Source organism: Oncorhynchus gorbuscha, linkage group LG18 (genome assembly GCF_021184085.1).
Source record: "Oncorhynchus gorbuscha isolate QuinsamMale2020 ecotype Even-year linkage group LG18, OgorEven_v1.0, whole genome shotgun sequence".
Lineage (NCBI taxonomy): Eukaryota > Metazoa > Chordata > Actinopteri > Salmoniformes > Salmonidae > Oncorhynchus > Oncorhynchus gorbuscha.
In genome coordinates this window covers 64,295,339-64,315,826 of record NC_060190.1, presented here as the reverse complement: position 1 = coordinate 64,315,826, position 20,488 = coordinate 64,295,339, and the positions used below count along the sequence as shown (strand labels likewise).

General features: G+C 43.1%; 2 protein-coding genes and 1 pseudogene across 2 annotated transcripts; 2 read left to right on the top strand and 1 right to left on the bottom strand.

Moving 5' to 3' along the window:
• Positions 1–7,036: 7,036 nt before the first annotated feature.
• On the top strand, positions 7,037–8,125 carry LOC124004192 (annotated as a pseudogene).
• Positions 8,126–9,166: 1,041 nt separating this feature from the next.
• Positions 9,167–10,398, bottom strand: si:ch73-303b9.1. The gene is made up of 3 exons (XM_046312474.1): positions 10,285–10,398; positions 9,428–10,135; positions 9,167–9,253 (listed from the first exon to the last, which is right to left on the bottom strand). Exons 1-2 carry the CDS (start codon positions 10,307–10,309, stop codon positions 9,429–9,431), a joined length of 732 nt encoding a protein of 243 aa, XP_046168430.1. The 5' UTR covers positions 10,310–10,398; the 3' UTR covers positions 9,167–9,253; position 9,428.
• Positions 10,399–10,865: 467 nt separating this feature from the next.
• LOC124003552 (myb-related protein B-like) lies at positions 10,866–19,738 on the top strand. Its single transcript, XM_046311899.1, has 15 exons — positions 10,866–11,152; positions 11,630–11,726; positions 11,841–11,912; positions 12,071–12,163; positions 12,377–12,597; positions 12,796–12,940; positions 13,040–13,093; positions 14,713–14,919; positions 15,129–15,401; positions 17,536–17,708; positions 17,830–17,929; positions 18,043–18,150; positions 18,249–18,365; positions 18,454–18,585; positions 18,822–19,738. The coding sequence occupies exons 1-15, from the start codon at positions 11,112–11,114 to the stop codon at positions 18,948–18,950; spliced, it is 1,962 nt and encodes a 653-aa protein (XP_046167855.1). The 5' UTR covers positions 10,866–11,111; the 3' UTR covers positions 18,951–19,738.
• The last annotated feature ends 750 nt before the right edge of the window (positions 19,739–20,488 follow it).

The following is a 20,488-nucleotide window of genomic DNA, read 5'->3' as shown; positions in this document are numbered from 1 at the left end:
AGATTCATTCTCTGATCCTTTGATTGGATGTGCAACATGTCAGTTTCTGCTGCAAGAGCTCTGATAGGTTGGAGGATGTCCTCCGCTAGTTGTCATAATTACTGTGTAAGTCTGTGGAAGGGGGTGAGAACCACGAGCCTCCTAGGTTTTGTATTTAAGTTAATGTACGCAGGGGAGGATGGAAACTAGCTATCCTCCGGCAACACCATTGTGCTACCCTACGGAGTGCTGCTGAGGCTACTGTAGATTTTCATTGCAAATAGTAAGTTTTAAACAATTATTTAGGATAGTTTTATCTAAAAAGTATAACTTATTAAATGTTTCACGATTTACATTTTTCTGAAATTCACTAAGGTGGTCTTCCCCTTACACCAGTGGGGGCTCCTCAGAGGAATATCATCTTTGTGCCTCTAACTTTGTCATTAGTCATGATTCATTTTAGTTGACCTTTATTTAACCAGGCAAGTCAGTTAAGAACAAATTCTTATTTTCAATGACTGCCTAGGAACAGTGGGTTAACTGCCTGTTCAGGGGCGGAACGACAGATTTGTACCTTGTCAGCTCGGGGTTTGAACTTGCAACCTTCCGGTTACTAGTCCAACGCTCTAACCACTAGGCTACCCTGCCTCCCCATGATTTGTTTATGATCCTGAAAACATCCAAATTAATGTAAGATTTTAAAACAAAGCCTTGTATTTTCACTTCCAAAAGGTGAATCCAAAATGACACCCGACCATCATTCAACATTCAGTTACTATTGGGCAAGACATGACCCAAAACGCGCCCAAAACAACCCGCAAATGCATCCAAAACGTTTGTAGTCACAAGCTTGATGTAGCCATTGAGTGCGGGGGACTAGATACATAAAATGCTTTTATGTCTCAATAGTAAAACAGATATGTATGAAAATATCCTCATAGAAAAAAATTGATCTCAAATCTAAAACGCTGAGGACAGAGCCCAAATAAATAACTAAAATGTAGCTTCACTGCCCAAATATGTGGTGAGGACTGTATGTTGGACTGTATGTTGTTGAGTTGCAAACGCATATTTTCAAAGCCTGCCCATTTGATAAAGACGTCAATAGAATGCGACGCACGTGTCCCCCCCTGTGGGGATAGATCCAGAATCCCCTCATTGCCAGCCATCAAAATGTGCTTACATTTCGGCTATTGTTTATATGTGTATTTAGAGTATAATGATTGTGTTGATTTTAGCCCCAATATATGTTCATGTCATCATCACCAATCAACTGCATTACAGTTAAACGGCCTCATATGCCACCACCGAAAAACAGTCGGATATAAAAATATATATACATGTTTTAGTAAGCACATTGTTGGCCTGTTAGAACATATGAATCATGACAGATTTGATGAGTTTACACTTTGTTAGATAAGCTTTTTTGAATGGACGCCAATGATGGTTTCCTTCTATTACCTACGGTCTGCTTTTCATCGATCTCTTTACCGCATGTATAAAGCGACTAATTGCCACAGATACTCTATCCCAGGGGTGTCAAACTCATTCCATGCAGGGCCGAGTGTCTGCTGTTTTTTGTTATTTTCTTTCAACTTGTGTAAGACCAAGACCAGGTGAGCGGAGTTCCTAATCGGTGACCTTGGTCGTGTACCCCCTGCTCAGACGTTGCATGCATCGACCAATGGTTGCGTTCCACGTTGTCGACTGTGCCGTCGGGCACAAGATTGCTATAACATATGATGTGGTTAGCTGATGCATAAAATATCTATCCAGGCGTTGTAAGATATGATATGGCATGTTAGATATGTCATGTTTGATATGGCATGTATGATATGTCATATATACAAAAAATTCAGTCTCTCGATGTGCAAAACTGATAGAGACATACCCCAAGCGACTTACAGCTGTAATCGCAGCAAAAGGTGGCGCTACAAAGTATTAACTTAAGGGGGCTGAATAATTTTGCATGCCCAATTTTTCAGTTTTTGATTTGTTAAAAAAGTTTGAAATATCCAATAAATGTCGTTCCACTTCATGATTGTGTCCCACTAGTTGTTGATTCTTCACAAAAAAATACAGTTTTATATCTTTATGTTTGAAGCCTGAAATGTGGCAAAAGGTCGCAAAGTTCAAGGGGGCCGAATACTTTCGCATGGCACTGTATGTCATGTATGATATGTCATGTTAGATATGTCATGCGTCATCAATGTCTTCGCAACCCTCTTTTCTTTCACTTTTGACCAATCACATCCAGATATTTTTCAGAGCAGATCTAAAAATGGTCAAAAGACCAATAAATGGAAAAGAAATATCAGAATTGGGTTGCCTGTGTAAATGCTTGACTCTGTAAATAACAATATCAGCTAAAGCCCAATACACACAAACAAACTATATACCTTTTTTAATCTTTGTTACTTTCTTTGCTTTCAGGCCCACGGGGAAGGGGTTGGGTGGGGTGGCGGGGAGTTGTAATGGCAGTCTTGGTGGTTTAGGGGGTTGGAAAGGGGGGGCTTGGGGGACAGGTGGTGGGGGTAGGGAAACCCCCACCTGTTGTTTTTATTACTACGAACTCTAATGGGATCGACGTGTACGCCAGTGTTCCAGTTCCTTCCAATATCCAGCAACTTCGCACAGCTATTTAAGAAGAGTGTGACAACTATCCACAGCCCAAACTCAACTAAAAAAAAGGTAGGGGCGTAGTTTAAAAATCCGGTCAGTATCTGGTGTGACCACTATTTCCCTCATGCAGCGCATAGAGGCAAATAGTGGTCACACCAGATACTGACTGGTTTTCTAAACAACGCCCCTACCTTTTTTTTAGTTGAGTTTGGGCTGTGGATAGTTGTCACACTCCTCTTAAATGGCTGTGCGAAGTTGCTGGATATTGGAAGGAACTGGAACTGGAACACTGGCGTACACGTCGATCCAGAGCATCCCAAACATGTTCAATGGGGGACTTGTCTGGTGAGTATGCAGGCCATGAAAAAAACTGGAACATTTTCAGCTTCCAGGAATTGTGTACAGATCCTTGCGACATGGGGCCGTGCATTGTCATACTGGAACATGAGGTGATGGCGGTGGATGAATGGCACGACAATGGGCCTCAGGATCTCGTCACAGTATCGCTGCATTCAAATTACCATCGATAAAATGCTATTTTGTTTGTCTGTAGTTTATGCCTGCCCATACCTTAACCCCACCGTCACCATGGGGTACTTTGTTCACAACATTGACATCAGCAAACCGCTCGCCCACACAATGCCATACACTTGGTCTACAGTTGTGAGGCCGGTTGGACGTACTGCCAAATTCTCTAAAACAATGTTGGAGGTGGCTTATGGTAGAGAAATTAACATTCAATTATCTGGCAACAGCTCTGGTGGACATTCCTGCGCTCCGCATGCCAATTGCACGCTCCCTTCAACTTGAGACATCTGTGGCATTGTGTTGTGACAAAACTGCACATTTTAGAATGGCCTTTTATTGTCCCCAGCACAAGGTGCACCTGTGAAATGATCATGCTGTTTAATCAGCTTATTGACATGGCACACCTGTCAGGTGGATGGATTATCTTGTAAAGGAGAAATGCTCACTAACGACAAACAAATTTGTGCACAAAATTTGAGGGAAATAATTTTTTGTGCGTATGGACAATTTCTGGGATCTTTTATTTCAGCTCATGAAACATGGGACCAACACTTTACATGTTTTGTTTATATTTTTGTTCAGTGTTGAATGAACTACTGATTTGGCTCGTACACACTCAAGTAGTACAACGAAACGTTTTTACAAACAGAAATGATTACACAAGCGTTGTGGAGATACAGCGTTTGGTTTTGTGATACAATGTTGTTGCATGCTTTCCCAAATCGTAGCGTCAGGACCACACAACATTTATTGCTTGTTTACCCAACCCTGGGGCAGACTGTTTGTTCCCACACTTGGGACTCTGACTCTCTATTGGTTACACAGTCTCTTGGCCTCCCCTCCTATTCCAACCACCTCTTGCCGAATTTGTATTCCTGATGAAATTGCTGTACAATATGATCTTGTGGCCATCTGATGCACATTCAAATGTCATAAATCAACACTGCAGAGTTATCACTGTCCTCTGCCGTGCCCTGATTGTATTACTGCTGATAATATCTGGAAAGATGCATGTACACCATGGCCCATTTACTGTTGCTAACCCCAATTCTGACTTGTGCTCTGATATCGGTTTAACTGATTTCTGCTCTTGTAAAATCCTGAGTTTTCTGCACATTAACACGAAGCTTATTATCTAAAATCAATCAATTGAAACCTTTTAAACAGGTCAACATTCACAAGACCGCAGGGCCAAACGGATTACCAGGATGTGTACTCTGCATGTGCTGACCAACTAGCAAGTGTCTTCACTGACATTTTAAACCTCTCCCAGTCTGAATCTGTAATACCAACATGTTTCAAGCAAACCACCATAGTCCCTGTGCCAAGAACACTAAGGTAACCTGTCTAAATGACTACTGACCCGTAGCACTTACGTCTGTAACCATGAAGTGCCTTGAAAGGCTGGTCATGTCTTACATCAACACCATTATCCCAGAAACCCTAGACCCACTCCAATTTGCATACCACCCCAACAGATCTACAGAGGATGCAATCTCTATTGCACTCCACACTGCCCTTTCACACCTGGATAAAAGGAACACTGGATCCTGGACTTCTTGACGTGCCACCTCCAGGTGGTAAGGGTAGGTAACAACATCACCGCCACAGTGATCCTCAACAGTGTTCTACGTTTTTTGAACGGGGCATGCTTATTTAAGGAAAGCACTTTTAAAGAGCAACCATGAATCCTCTACTAACGGGAAGAGGTCAATATCTTTCCAGGATTCCCGGGCCAGGTCGATTAGAAAGGTCTGCTCACTGAAGTGTTGTAGGCAGTGATGAGGGGTGGTCATTTGACGTGGACCCATTATGGACTCAGGCAATTAGGCAGTGATCACTGAGATACTGGTTGAAGACAGCAGAGGTGTATTTAGAGGGCAAGTTGGTCAAGATGATATCTATGAGGGTACCCATGGTTACAGATTTAGGGTTGTACCTGGTATGTTCCTTGATAATTTGTGATATTGAGGGCATCTAACTTAAATTGTAGGACGGCCAGGGTGTTAGGCATATCTCAGTTTAGGTCACCTAACAGTACAAACTCTGAAGATAGATGGGGGCAATCAATTCACATATGGTGTCCAGGGCGCAGCTGGGGGCTGAGGGGGGGTCTATAACAAGTGGCGAGGGTGAGAGACTTATTTCTGGAAAGGTAGATTTTTAAAAGTAGAAGCTCAAATTTTTGGGGTACAGACCTGGATAGTATGACAATATTAAGCAGACTATCTCTGCAGTAGATTGCAACACCACCCCATTTGGCAGTTCTATCTTGGCGGAAAATGTTGTAGTTGGAGATGGAAAATGCAGAATTCTTGGTGACCTTCCTAAGCCAGGATTCGGACACGGCTAGGATATCAGGGTTGGTGGAGTGTGCTAAAGCAGTGAATAAAACAAACATAGGGAGGAGGCTTCTGATGTTAACATGCATGAAACCAAGGCTTTTACGGTTACAGAAGTCAACAAATGGCTACAGGGCCTGGGTTCACCTCTACATCCCCGGAGGAACAGAGGAGGAGTAGGATAAGGGTACGGCTAAAGGCTATAAGAACTGGTTGTCTGGTGCATTGGGAACAGAGAATAAAAGGATCAGATTTCTGGGCGTTGTAGAATAGATTCAGGGTATAATGTACAGACAAGGGTATGGTAGGATGCGAGTACAGATATGAGGTTTACATCTAATTGTTGTATAAGATGAATGAGTGAGGATGATACTGTTTGTAAAATTGTGTCATGTGATTTTGGACTGTTTAATGAAGGAAACTCCAATTCCCTTTTGAGTTTAACTAAATCAGAGGACTGCCCATGAGCCCAGTTAGGGTCGGACATCCTGGGACAGGCCCTTTTCTGTAATTCTGAATAAGACCCCAACTTTGAGAAATTCTCGGTAGACCATATTTTTCTCCATTACGAGGGGGCATAGGTTGCAGACCCTTGCTGAATCTTTTAACCATACCACGTGGTTAAACTCTTAGACTATCGATACCAACAGAATAAGAACAAGTATTTGATATGAATTACTCGTCTGCAGCTAGGAATTCGGTATCATTGAATGTCGCTCTGAACTATCGACAGAGACAGACAGACAGACAGACAGACAGACAGACAGACAGACAGACAGACAGACAGACAGACAGACAGACAATTTTACAAAAGGAACAAACTTTTCAACAGCGATCAACACGACACACTGAGCGTAAATATATATATTGATTGAAATTGTTCCCGAATGAGTGAGTGTTCATGTGCAAAGGATTAGTATTTCAATTGTTATAATTATCACTTTGTAGTGACTTCTTATTCGACCCCCACTTCCCCTTTTGTCTAACAAGCCACCATGCCGGTTTAGCCCACTAGGGCACATTCTCCTATCATTTCTTGTAACCATATTTACTTTGTTTGTGTGTGCACTTCTGTGATTGTTTAGTTAGTTAATTAATAAATTATTCAAGACAATTGATGTATAGATGACTCATAGTGAAGACTGGGTTCGTGCAGATAACCAACAATTTACGACGTTTGGAATGAGACTAACGTGAGGTAAATTAAATGATTCATTAATCAAAGCCAATTTTGCTCGCTCTTTTAACCTTTTCACATGATCATATCGACCCAAACTGTACTGTGCTGGTTCGGATATTTTTGTCCTTTCCAGCATGGTTCTTGCAATTATGATAGAGACTTAACCGGACCAGAACAGTACAGCTTGGTATTTGACACGTCCTCATGGCAGGCTCGTTAACTTCTTCACAGCAACACCAGAATAGTTTTGAGAGTGTGATCACAAACACTGTAATGGTGATGATGTAATGGTTGGTGAACCACTATTTGATCCCCTACTGACTCCATTAGGTTGTAATGTTGCCTGTCTATTTTTGTTATGCAGGATGTCGTTTTCCAGTGGCTAATGGGTGATCAAATTAATCTGAACCAGATAGATGCAGAGGACCCCGAGGTGAGAAGCCAAGGAATGTTTTATGATCTGCAGTTTTACCTTTTAGTTCTAGAAGTGACACTTCTCATTCTGTATTTTGCCCAGATCCCAGATTATACCATGCTACCAGACACAGGCTGCCTGTCTGTGCGACTACACTTGCAAGAGGGAGAGGAAAACCCATGAGACTTTACCTCCCTGTTTGACATGTCTACTCAAGCTATCAAACACTTTTCCCCAAGTCATCAGGTGGAAATACATACTGCTTTAGAAACTGGACAGACATCAGTTCATTACCGTAGGCCATAGTTGGTGGCTACATGATGTTTTGTCTACTTTGCCTACATGTTTACGGTGTGTTTGTTGACACCAGCGTATGTTGACTTGTCCCACAGCAGTTCCTACAAGCAGATGTCAAACATGAGCCCCTCCAGCTGATCACACCTCAGTTTGAGGCTCCCCTTCCCCAGCTGGAGCCTGCTGTAGGTTTCCCCTCTCCAGTTCTACACAATCTCACCCAGCTCCTGTCTAGCTCAGCCGTCTCACAGATTGAATGTGGATTCTGTACACTCGACTGACAATGGCATGTGCACTAGACTGTATTCAACAACACTTTTTGCTAATTGACTGGGATTTATTAAAATGTGACAATACACACTTGATCATTGTAAAAAACTATGAATTCTCCATCCCTCTAAAATGTGTGCTCTCCTATGGGTTGCGTTGAGCAGGTCTTTCCACCTGTCTTCAGGGACCTGCCTCCCCCCATGCTTGACCTGGAGGAAACCTTCTCAGATTGCATTTGGCACAGCTCTCCAACAAATGTAAGTGCTAACCACAGGTTATATTTGAATTGAGCATTATTAACGGAAAGTGTTCTGTACACTTACTGCAGGCAACGACGACAATCTAGAGTTCTACGTGAGGAAGTGTGGATACATCTTGGGGGTGAGGAGAAGCTGGATAAAGACCCAAAGGGATGCCAAACACATCCTGGAGCACATCATCTTCCAGGTTGTAGAGTTCAAGAAGCTCAACCAGGTGAGCGATATGACCAATTGAGTCTTTGATAAAAATGCACACTATTTGTTGATCTTGGCCTTGGTTGACATTAATTTGCAATTAATGTACTATAAATGATTCATCACATCTCTCCTATACAGGAACATGACACACAGACCAGGTTTTCCCCATTCTGACCTATCAACCAGTGACTTCACACTACATGACCAAAAATGTGGACACCAGCTTGTCAAACATCATGGGCATTAATATGGAGTTGGTCTCCCCTTTGTTGCTAATACAGCCTTCCACGCTCCTAGTGGAAAGCCTTCCTAGATGTCGGGACTTACTTCCGTTCAGCCAGGAGCATTAGTGAGGTCGGGCGATTAGGCCTGGGTTACAATTCATCCCAAAAGGTATTTTTGTTCTGACCTCGCACAGGGTATTGTCATGCTGAAACAGGGAATTTACTTTCCCAAACTGTTGCCACGAAGGTGGATGCACAGAATTGTGCTGTAGTGTTAAGATATCCCTTCACTGGAACTAAAAAGGGCCTAGCCCGAACCATGAAAAACAGCCCCAGACCATTATTCCTCCAAACTTGTTGGCACTAGGACAGGTTTTTTTAACGTTCTTCAGCATTCCCCTTCTGTGAGCTCCTGTGGCTTACCACTTCCCGGCCGAGCCATTGTTGCACCTGGAAGTTTCCTTCACAATAACAGCACTTAGTGGACCAAGGCAGTTTTAGCAGGGCAGAAATTTGACGATACGTGTTGTTGGAAAGGTGGCACCCTATCACATTTAAAGTCACTGAGAGCTTCAGTAAGGCCCTTCTACTGCCAATGTTAGTCTGAGGAGATTGCATGGCTGTGCACTCAATTTTACCCATGTCCGTAACAGGTGTGGTTAAAATATCTAGATCGTTCTATATAGTTTTTCCATTAAATATCCAAAAATGTAACTCCATATCCCCCATCAAACTGAAGAGTTGATTTGTTTAGTGTTCTAAACGTGGGAAACCTCATACAATATACTTGTTTGTGCTATAGCATCATAAAATGTTGGCATTTGAGTCATTCCCTAAATACTCAAGAGGCACTGTCGATTTAAGCAATACAAAACTTTATTTACTATAATAGGTTCATGTAAAATAAAATTCACAGGCATCTTGAATATCCTCCGTAAGGTCTGTAAAGGTGAAATAAGAGAACATGTCAATATACAAACCATTAAAACGAACTCTGAAGTCTTAGTTTAACAAGGAAATCTCATGCCAGGTCTAGTCTGCTTACATCAAAAATACTTTCTGGCCAGGACACGGCAGCAACTAAGAAAAAAAGTCACTGAACCGGAGAACCTTACCTCAACTTTTCAGTACAGCACTGTCACATCCCCACTTTGGCTTGTCAAAACCTGTAGGGATGGCTGTGCGTCTATGCCATTCATCCTCAGCTGCTGAAGCTGAACCTGAGGTCTGGCTCAGGCTGGAACTGAGACTCGAACCCATAGTGACCTCCTTCCAGGACCTTTGGTTGTCCTCTGTGTCATTTCCATGTGGTGGTGAGCCTGACCAGATCAGGGAGATCTCAGCCAGGGATGGTGGTGCAGACTGGAACTTGGGACTCCAAGTAGTCTCCAACGTGCTTGACTCAAGGATCGGTTTTGGACTGTTAGTCTCAGGTTTGATTAGGGAGACCTCCCAGGCAACCTGCGAGGTAGTCAGATCAATGTAGGACAGATCCAATGGGCAGGCTAGTTTGGGTTTCTGGAGGAGGACCTGCTCAGCAGGAGTAGAGGACTTGCTCTCTACAGGTATAGTGAGCCCTGGTGTTTGTGTAGCCTCCTTAGAGTTCAGGTTCATGGCTTGAGAGGGGGACACAGGGTTGGGAGACTGACACAGGGAGGCCAGGAGGGATTGTTTTGAACCATAGTACTCAACAACAATTCTATTTGGAGGCAGCACCGATGTGGACTGTCCCATCAGTGACAGAGCAGACGCAGATAAACTCTGGTCCAAGAAGCCTTTGTCGAGCTCTGAGGGAGATGGGCACTGAAAACTCATGGACGCATCTGTGAAGCAAATAATTCAACACAGTTAAAATGTCTCACCACCTCATGATTTAACATGCAACTGTTTGGATTATTCTTCATATTAATTAGCATAAATGTACCCTATGCAGAGAGTTAAATTGCTTTGCCAAATAAATCTGTTTTCTTACCAGCACTGGCAAGCTCCTCATCCATGTTTTTAGATAATCATTGAATGGTTGCCTAATTACAATGCAGCTTGTTTTTAATCTGCTGGTTGATTGTCTCACCTGTTTGGTAATGAAGGCCCGCAACGACAAGGTGGAGGGGGGTCTATAATTAAGCAAAAAGACCCGAGGGGTGTGGTATTTGGTCTATATACCATAGCTAAGGGCTGTGTCCAGGCATATTGGCCATATATTACAAACCCTGCGGTGCATTATTGCTATTATAAACTGGTTACCAATGTAATTAGAGCAGTAAAAATACATGTTTTGTCATATGAACTGATATATCATGGCTGTCAGCCAATCAGCATTCAGGGCTCAAACAACCCAGTTTATAGTTTGTTAAAAGTGAGCATTTATCTGTAGTCTTTATATGCATGAATAGATATGAATCGTTTATTCGGTAGACAGAGACACATCATTGTGAAAAGTCACTAGTCAGACAATCCGGGCCAATTAAAAAAATATATATTTGTGTCACTTGACAAATCATAGGAACAAATCAATGACTTTATATGAACAAATAGAACGTTTCAATTCTGCGCGCGCACACCTCTGGTCACGTCACTCCCGGGAAAGACGTGAGCCTGCGAGAAAATAAGCGCGCGAGATAGGAACTTGAGCGCGGACTAGTGTGTTGTCAGCAATCCAGTGTACCTAGCCCAGCGACAATTAGATTTTTTGGTTTTACCAACGTGGATTATATACGACAAACAGACTTGCTCCTATAATATAGTTTGTAAATATATGCACGACGTGGGCAACAAAACAATATATTTTAGTTAAGGGTGATGGAGGTAAAGCAAAGGGAAATGTCCTGGTGGTCGCGCGGGTAAGTAGTTAGCTAATCGGATTCTAACCATTGTTATTGTTAGCTACAACAGCTGTTGGATAAATAACAATGCCCATATCCTAATGTTATTTTTAAGAGGACAGGGATCTATGTACCATTTTATAATATGAGATTACTGAATGTCATCGATTATTTTTGCGCATTTACGTGATTTGACCGCCCTTTTGTCACCCCACCAGTTGAGGTCGACGTCAGATGTTGCTAATTAACGTTACGGTAGTCAAATCATGGCATGAAACAATAAATTAGCGAATGTTCTAATGCATACCGTAGTAATCGGAGAACACAAACGTTTACTAGCTCACATAATATGTTGCTTGTAGTAAGTGCCTAGCTAGGTATAAAAATGCTTTGTTTGAGACTAACACCCAAGCCAGCTACTTTTCAGTACAATGCATGTGCGCCCTTTGCATGAGTTTGATCTCGACCACTACACCCTGTTGCTTGTCTTTTTAGAGAGGATGGGGAGGAGGCAATGTATCAGGACACTGACTCTGACGTGGCTGAACAGAGAGACTGTGGAAAGGTCAAAGTGAAATGGACACAAGATGAGGTGAGTTCATGTCCCCTTATACATCCCCCACCAATGCTGATCTATAAATGGTTGGTTATTTGGAATGAGCTAGTTTACTTATCTCTTCATAAAATGCCTGTACTTTATTCTCAGGATGACAATCTCAAAGCGTTGGTCCAAAACCGGGGACCAAATGACTGGAAATACATTGCCAGCATTTTACCGGTGAGCGAGTTTGACGGAGTACAGTATATATTCTGTTATATCCAGTTGACAATACAAATAATGCAACTGAAGGGTTCAAATATTAAATACGTTCTGAAGGCGTGAGGGGTTTATTTTGCATTAAATCATTAACTGTATGGTAATCCTGTATTGCACAGAATCGCTCAGAACACCAGTGCCAGCACCGTTGGTTGAAGGTTCTGGATCCAGATCTGGTCAAAGGGCCCTGGACCAAAGAGGAGGATGAGAAGGTTAGTTGTGATGGTGACTATTCTACAATTAGTTCTACTAGACTTCTTTGTGAGAGAAACTTTAGTTGTTGAGTTTTACTAATAGTTGTTCAGTCAGCTCTACTTTCCACTGGCTGCTTTGACTCCTATCCAAGGACAGCTTCCGGGTGGCTCGTACTGCCACTCAGAGGACACATTTTCAGACTGCCACCAACCCTGCATTCCTCTCCACAGGTGATAGATCTGGTGAACAGGTATGGCAACAAGCAGTGGGCTATCGTGGCCAAGCACCTGAAGGGCCGGCTAGGGAAGCAGTGCCGAGAACGCTGGCACAACCACCTCAACCCGGACGTGAAGAAATCCTCCTGGACAGCAGAGGAGGACCTCATCATCTATAAGGCCCACTGCATGCTGGGAAACCGCTGGGCTGAGATCGCCAAGCTGCTCCCCGGAAGGTAACTGTGGTACTCCAGCTAAGAGAGTCACTCTGACATGTCTGAGCTGAAATGTCAGGATCACGCAGAACAGTTTATGGGTCTCCAAATATTTTGTGATAAATGCAATTGAATGGATTGGAGTTGGATTAGTGCTTGACTTCATACACTAGCTATATCTTGATTACTACAACATTATGTTAAAATTTAATGTTCCAGGACAGATAATGCTGTGAAGAACCACTGGAACTCAACCATCAAGCGTAAGGTTGAGATGGGCTTCTACAGCAGGGTGGATCCTTCTCTGAAATGTCAGCAGATGGAACCAGAGGAGAGCATGGCCCACCACAGCAGAGATCAGCAGGTTGGTTCCTTCTGAAATCAGTTTGACAACATCTGGGCTATGGTCAAACGAATCCTTGTTATGTTTTTCTGTGAAACATGATTTGTTATGTCTCTACAGATGGACTATGGTGGTTCTATGGAGAGGGAACCAGACCAAGATCCCACACTGCCGGTAAAATGCAAACACTGCTAACTACTATAGGGGGTAAAGCAGATAAACTGTGTTTTATATTATAAATGGAGTGCCTTCGGAAAGTATTCAGACCCCTTCCCTTTTTCTACCTTCTGTTACATTACAGCCTTATTCTAAAATTGATGATCATTTTTATTTATTTACTAAATCTACACACAATACCCCATAACGACAAAGCAGTAACAGGTTTTTAGACATTTTTGCAAATGTATTAAAAATCAAAAACAAATCTCTTACATAAGTATTCAGACCCTTTGCTATGAGATTCAAAATTGAGCTCAGGTGCATCCTGTTTCCATTGATCATCCCTGAGATGTTTCTACAAAAGTCCACCTGTGGTAAATTCAATTGGTTAGACATGATTTGGAAAGGCACACACCTGTCTATATAATGTCCCACAGTTGACAGTGCATATCAGAGCAAAAACCAAGCCACAAGGTCGAAGGAAATGTCCATAGAACTCCGAGCCAGGATTGTGTTAAGGCACAGATCTGGGAAAGGGTATCAAAACATTTCTGCAGCAGCATTGAAGGTCCCAAGGAACACAGTGACCTCCATTCTTAAATGGAAGGAGTTTGGAACCACCAAGACTCTTCCTAGAGCTGGCCGCCCGGCCAAACTGAGCAATCGGGGAGAAGGGCTTTGGTCAGGGAGGTGACCAAGAACCCGATGGTTACTCTGACAGAGCTCCAGATTTCCTCTGTGAAGATGGGAGAACCTTCCAGAAAAACAACCATCTCTGTAGCACTCCACTAATCAGGCCTGTAAGGTAGAGTGACCAGACGGAAGCCACTCTTCAGTAAAAAGCACATGACTGCCCGCTAAAGGACTCTCAGACCATGAGAAACAAGATTCTCTGGGCTGATGATACCAAGATTGAACTCTTTGGCCTGAATGCCAAGTGTCACATCTGGAGGAAACCTGGCACCATCCCTACGGTGACGTGTGGTGGCAGCATCATGCTATGAGGATGTTCTTCAGCTGCAGGGACTGGGAGAGTACTGAGAGATCCTTGATGAAAACCTGCTCCAGAGCACTCAGGACCTTAGACTGGGGCGACGGTTCACTTTCCAACAGGACAACGACCCTAAGCACACAGCCAAGACAACGCAGGAGTGGCTTTGGGACAAGTCTCTGAATGTCCTTCAGTGGCCCAGCCAGAGAAACTCCCCAAATAAAGGTGTGCCAGGTTTGTAGCGTCGTACCCAAGAACACTTGAGGCTCTAATCGCTGCCAAAGGTGCTTCAACAAAGTACTGAGTAAAGGGTCTGAATACTTATGTAAATGTGATATTTATTTTTCATTTTTATACATTTTGAAAAGATTTCTAAAAACCTGTTTTAGCTTTGTCATTATGGAGTATTGTGTGTAGATTGTCCCCCCATCAATGTAATCAATTTTAGAATACGGCTGTAACGTGGAAAAAGTAAAGTGGTCTGAATACTTTCTGAATGCACTGTATAAAGTGCATATTAGAATATTACTAGTTTATACTAGTCTTCAAGGTAGTACACATTGTGTGTGTGTGAGAACATATTCATTTAATGTATTCCTCTGGATCTCCATTCTGGTTTTCAAGCTTATGTTGCTCCCTACAGGAGAATGCCAATACATCCACTGTAAGAGGCGGACCGAAAGAAGCAGGCTTCCACAAGGCTGTCTCTCCTCAACAGTCAAAGACCCCCAAAAGTGAGCCAAACACCCCAGGAGGTGAACTGAATACCAGTAGCTGGGTGGTGGACAGCTCAGGCTTCCTCTCTCCCAACGGCCCAGCCTTAAAAGAGGTGATGGAGATGGTGGATGGGGTAAGAGGGCTGGATGGGGTCATAATACCGCTGTTTTCTGAATTTCACCATGTTCATCTTCTGCTTTGAATTGAACACCAAAGAGATCTCATTTGATGATCAGAAATGGCAGACAAGATGTCTGACTATTTTGGTATGAATTAGTTTGTCAAATTATATTTATTTTCATAAACGTCTTTACTTTGTTTCTGTTTCTTTTCCTCTACCAGGACTTGGATGGCTGGTGTAACATGGCTGTCTTTGATCTGCCCGAGGAGAGCCAGAGCCCAGAGCGGACCCAGTTCCGTCTGGAGGGCAGTGCCCTACAGGAACTCAGTAAGGGTAACCGGGGGGAGCTGATCCCCATCTCCCCTGGAGGAATCACCCCACCTTCCATACTGAACCGCCGGAGCCGCCGTCGCATAGCTCTGTCCCCTGACTCCAACAACTCCAGGACCCCCAAGAGCACCCCGGTCAAGATCCTGCCCTTCTCACCCTCACAGGTAATGGCTCAACCACCATAACCTAACACAGTAAAATGACTCGTCGTTGCCATTGTTTTGTACAGAATCATGTGGCCAAAAACACATTTTACCATGTTTAATTCCCCTAAAAATGAAATTCCATATTTTTATTTAAAAATATATATACATATGTTTTTCACCTTAATTTAACCATGTAGGCTAGTTGAGAACAAGTTCTTATTTACAACTGTGACCTAGCCAAGATAAAGCAAAGCAGTTCGACACATACAACAACAACAGAGTTACACATGGAATAGACAAACATTCAGTCAATAATACAGTAGAAAAAGTCTATATACAGTGTGTGCTAATAAGGTAGGATAAGGGAGGTTAGACAATAATTAGGCCATGGTAGCGAAGTAATTACAACATAGCAATTAAACACTGGAATGGTAGATGTGCAGAAGATGAATGTGGCAGTAGAGATACTGGGGTGCAAAGGAGCAAGATAAATAAATAAAATACATTATGGGGATGAGGTAGGCTATGTACAGGTGCAGTGATCTGTGAGCTGCTCTGACAGCTGGGGCTTAAAGCTAGTGAGGGAGATATGAGTCTTCAGCTTCAGTGATTTTTGCAATTCGTTCCAGTCATTTTAAAAATTTATTTTACCTTTATTTTACTAGGCAAGTCAGTTAAGAACAAATTCTTATTTTTATTGGCAGCAGAGAACTGGAAGGAAAGGCGGCCAAAGGAAGAATTGGCTTTGGGGGTGATCAGTGCTACGAGCGGGAGCGCGTGCTACGGGTGGGTGCTGCTATGGTGACCAGTGAGCTGAGATAAGGCAGCCAGTGGGTTTGGCGACGAATATGAAGCGAACGCCAGCCAATGAGAGCGTACATGTTGCAGTGGTGGGTAGTATATGGGGCTTTGGTGACAAAACGGATGACACTGTGATAGACTGCATCCAATTTATTGAGTAGAGTGTTGGAGGCTATTTTGTAAATGACATCGCCGAAGTCAAGGGATGTAGGATGGTCAGTTTTACGAGGGTATGTTTGGCAGCATGAGTGAAGGATGCTTTGTTTACGAAATAGGAAGACAATTCTAGATTTAATTTTGGATTGGAGATGTTTGATGTGAGTCTGGAAGGAGAGTTTACAGTCTAACCAGAAACCTAGAATATGCGGACAACTACAAATACCTAAGTCAGAATTGTCCAGAGTAGTGATGCTGGGCAGGTGTGGGCAGCGATCGGTTGAAGAGCATGCATTTAGTTTTACTTGCATTTAAGAGCAGTTGGAGGCCATGGAAGGAGAGTTATATGGCATTGAAGCTTGTCTGGAGGTTAGTTAACACAGTGTCCAAAGAAATGCCAGAGGTATACAGAATGTTGTCGTCTGCATAGAGGTGGATCAGAGAATCACCAGCAGCAAGAGCGACATCATTGATGTATACAGAGAAGAGAGTCGGCCCGAGAATTGAATCCTGTGGCACCCCCATAGACTGCCAGCGGTCCGGACAACGGGCCCTCCGGTTTGACACACTGAACTCTATCAGAGAAGTAGTTGGTGAACCAGGCGATGCAATCGTTTGAGAAACCAAGGCTATTGAGTCTGCCGATACGGCTGCACAGTAATGTCTCTTATCGATGGCGGTTATGATATTGTTTAGGACATTGAGCGTGGCTGAGGTGCACCCATGACCAGCTCTGAAACCAGATTGCATAGTGGAGAAGGTATGATGGGATTCGAAATGGTCAGTGATCTGTTTGTTAACTTGGCTTTTGAAGACTTTAGAAAGGCAGGTTAGGATGGATATAGATCTGTAACAGTTTGGGTCTAGAGTGTCCCTCCCCCTTTGAAGAGGGATGGCCGCGGCAGCTTTCCAATCTTTGGGAATCTATACGATACGAAAGAGAGGTTGAACAGGCTAGTAATAGGGGTTGCAACATTTTAGGCAGATCATTTTTACAAAGAGAGGGTCCAGATTGATTAGCCCGGCTGATTTGTAGGGGTCCAGATTTTGCAGCTCTTTCAGAACATCAGCTTTCTGGATTTGGGTGAAGGAGAAATGGGGAGGCTTGGGTGAGTTGCTGTGGGGGGTACTATTGCAAATGGACGTTAGGTGTCATTTTAGTGAAATGGTTTCTAAATGCAGTGTGTGTTTCCAGTTCCTCAACATGTGGACCAAACAGGACAACTTTGAGCTGGAGAATCCATCTCTCACCTCTACGCCAGTGTGCAATCAGAAGTCTGGGGTTACCACACCACTACACCGTGACAAGACTCCACTCACACAGAAGGAAAACTCTGTTTGCTCATCCAAGCTGTACCCAAACTCAGTGTATGTAATAAGGCATTATTGACACACAATTGTCTTGTATGTGCTAAGTTATTGTTGGCATGTGATACGATTAATCTCTCGTAGCAGTAGAGAATTATATTTCGTTTGTCTTTTTATCAAGGTTCATCACACCCAACCACAAGTCAAATCTTGACACCACCCCACGGACTCCAACTCCATTTAAAAATGCCATGGAGAAGTATGGTTCTCTGCGACCAATGGTGAGTCCCTCACTTGCTACTGTTGTCAATGAAAGCACCTGGATTGTCAGACGATTTGTATGGATAATTTCTTCAATATCCTGCTGAAAATATTTCATTTCTGTATGTCTTAGCCTCAGACTCCGAATGAGGAGGACTTGAAAGAGGTCCTCTTGAAAGAGGCTGGGATTGAGCTGATCGTGACGGATGAGAGTCCACCTGAGCAAAGACGCAAGCAGGTGGTGAGTACGATGAAATTTTACGATCATTTACTTTCACAGATGATGCTTCTCAGTCTTATGGAATGGTCTGACTATGTGGTCCATTCCTTTGCTTCCAGCATCGACCTCCAATGAAGAAAGTGCGTAAATCTCTGGCTCTGGATGTCATGGACTGCAAAGAGATAGTCACTGCGAGGCATCAGTCCATGAAGTCCGAGCCCAAAACCTTTTCTAAGGTACATTCATTAGAAATGGATTTAAATCTGCTGTTATTGTTGATGGTGATTTCCTCCATTGATTTGTATATTGTTATCCTTGTGGCAGGCTGAGATGTCTCTCAACTCCTCGTCCTTTTGTATGAAGACTGAAGATAAAGAGGAGAATGTTCTGGATCAGGGCTTCTGTTTAGGACCCAGTGAGAGTGGTGCATATTCCAACCCGGTGCCCCCAACCCCAGTGAGTACTCTAATGAAACGCTACCATTGGCTGCTATCTAAGTGAAATTATTATTAAATAGCTGTCTTTTCCCATGTTTATTAGTATACTATATCATAATCAGGAGTTTTCTAATAGCCTGTAATGCATACATTTTTGTTATACATGTCTTTTATCATCTTTTGTAATGGTTTTCATTTCCCTCTATTTGTCTGTTTTGCATCTGAAGTTATTGATATGCTTTGCTGTGTTGTCAGATGTCCAAGGCATGGGAAGCAGTGGTATGTGGACGTACTAAGGACCAGCTCATAATGACGGAGAAAGCAAGACGTTACCTCCGTTTACTGAAATCCCACGCTCCTAACCGGGCCCTCATCCTGTCCTGAGCCCTCACTAACCTCGTTGTCCTCTGTGCAGACATTTCCATTGTGTTAAATATAGGGTTGCAAAATTCTGGTAACTTTCAATTAATTGCCGGGTTTTCCCAAAATCTTGTTTCCTCAAACGATGATTTCTAGAAAACCAGGGAATTTATTGAAAGTTCCCGAAATGTTGTAACCCTAGTTAAAAAACTCCCCCGTGTCGATGTATTCAGAGGCCTTGACTTTTCCCACATTTTGTTACGTTACAGCCTTATTCTAAAATGGACTAAATCGTTTGCCCCTTCAATCTACACACAATACCCCATAATGACAAAAAAAATACATACCACATTTACATAAGTATTCAGAACCGTAACTCAGTACTTTGTTGAAGCACCTTTGGCAGCGATTACAGCGAGTCTTCTTAGGTATGGCACTACAAGCTCGGCACGCCTTTATTTGGAGAGTTTCTCACATTCTTCTCTACAGATCCTCTCATGCTCTGTCAGGTTGGATGGGGTGTGTCGCTGCACAGCTATTTTCACATCTCTCCAGAGATGTTCAAGTCTGGGCTCTGGCTGGGCCACTGAAGAACATTCAGAGGCTTGTCCCAAAGCCACTCCTGTGTTGTCTTGGCTGTGTGCTCAGGTTGGGAAGAGACGCATTGAAACATGGTCATTATCAGGGGTCGTTGTCCTGTTGGAAAGTGAACCTTCGCCCCAGTCTGAGGTCCTGAGTGCTCTGGAGCAGGTTTTCATCAAGGATCTCTCTGTACTTTGTTCCATTCATCTTTCCCTTGATCCTGACTAGTCTCCCAGTCCCTGCTGCTGAAAAACACCCCTACAGCATGATGCTGCTACCACCATACTTCACTGTAGGGGACCAGGTTTCCTCCATATGTGATGCTTGCCATTTAGGCCAAAGTGTTCAATCTGGTTTCATCAGACAAGAGAATTGTGTTTCTCATGGTCTGATAGTCCTTTAGGTGCCTTTTGGCAAACTCCAAGCAGGCTGTCAGGTGCCTTTTACTGAGGAGTGGCTTCTGTCTGGTCACTCTACCATAAAGCCCTGATTGGTGGAGTGCTGCAGAGATGTTAGTCTTCTGGAAGATTCCCCCATCTCTACAGAGGAACTCTGGAGCTCTTTCAGAGTGACCATCAGGTTCTTGGTCACCTCCCTTGCCAAGGCCCTTCTCCCCTGATTGCTCAGTTTGGCCAGGGAGCCTGCTGTAGGAAGAGTCTTGGTGGTTCTTGGTGGGGACCTTCAGTGATGCACAAAGTTTTTGGTACCCTTCCCCAGATCTGTGCCTTAACACAATCCTGTCTCTGAGCTGGTCTGAATACTTATGTAAATAAGGAATCTGTTTTTATTTTTAATACAGTTGCAAAAAAAATTCTAAAAATCTCTTCTCACTTCACTTGTCGTTATGGGGTATTGTGTGTAGATTTAGATTTTTATTTAATCTATTTTAGAATAAGACTATAATGTAACAAAATGTGGGAAAAGGGAAGGGGTCTGAATACTTTCCGAATGCACTGTATATATGGAGATGGTTTAGTGCC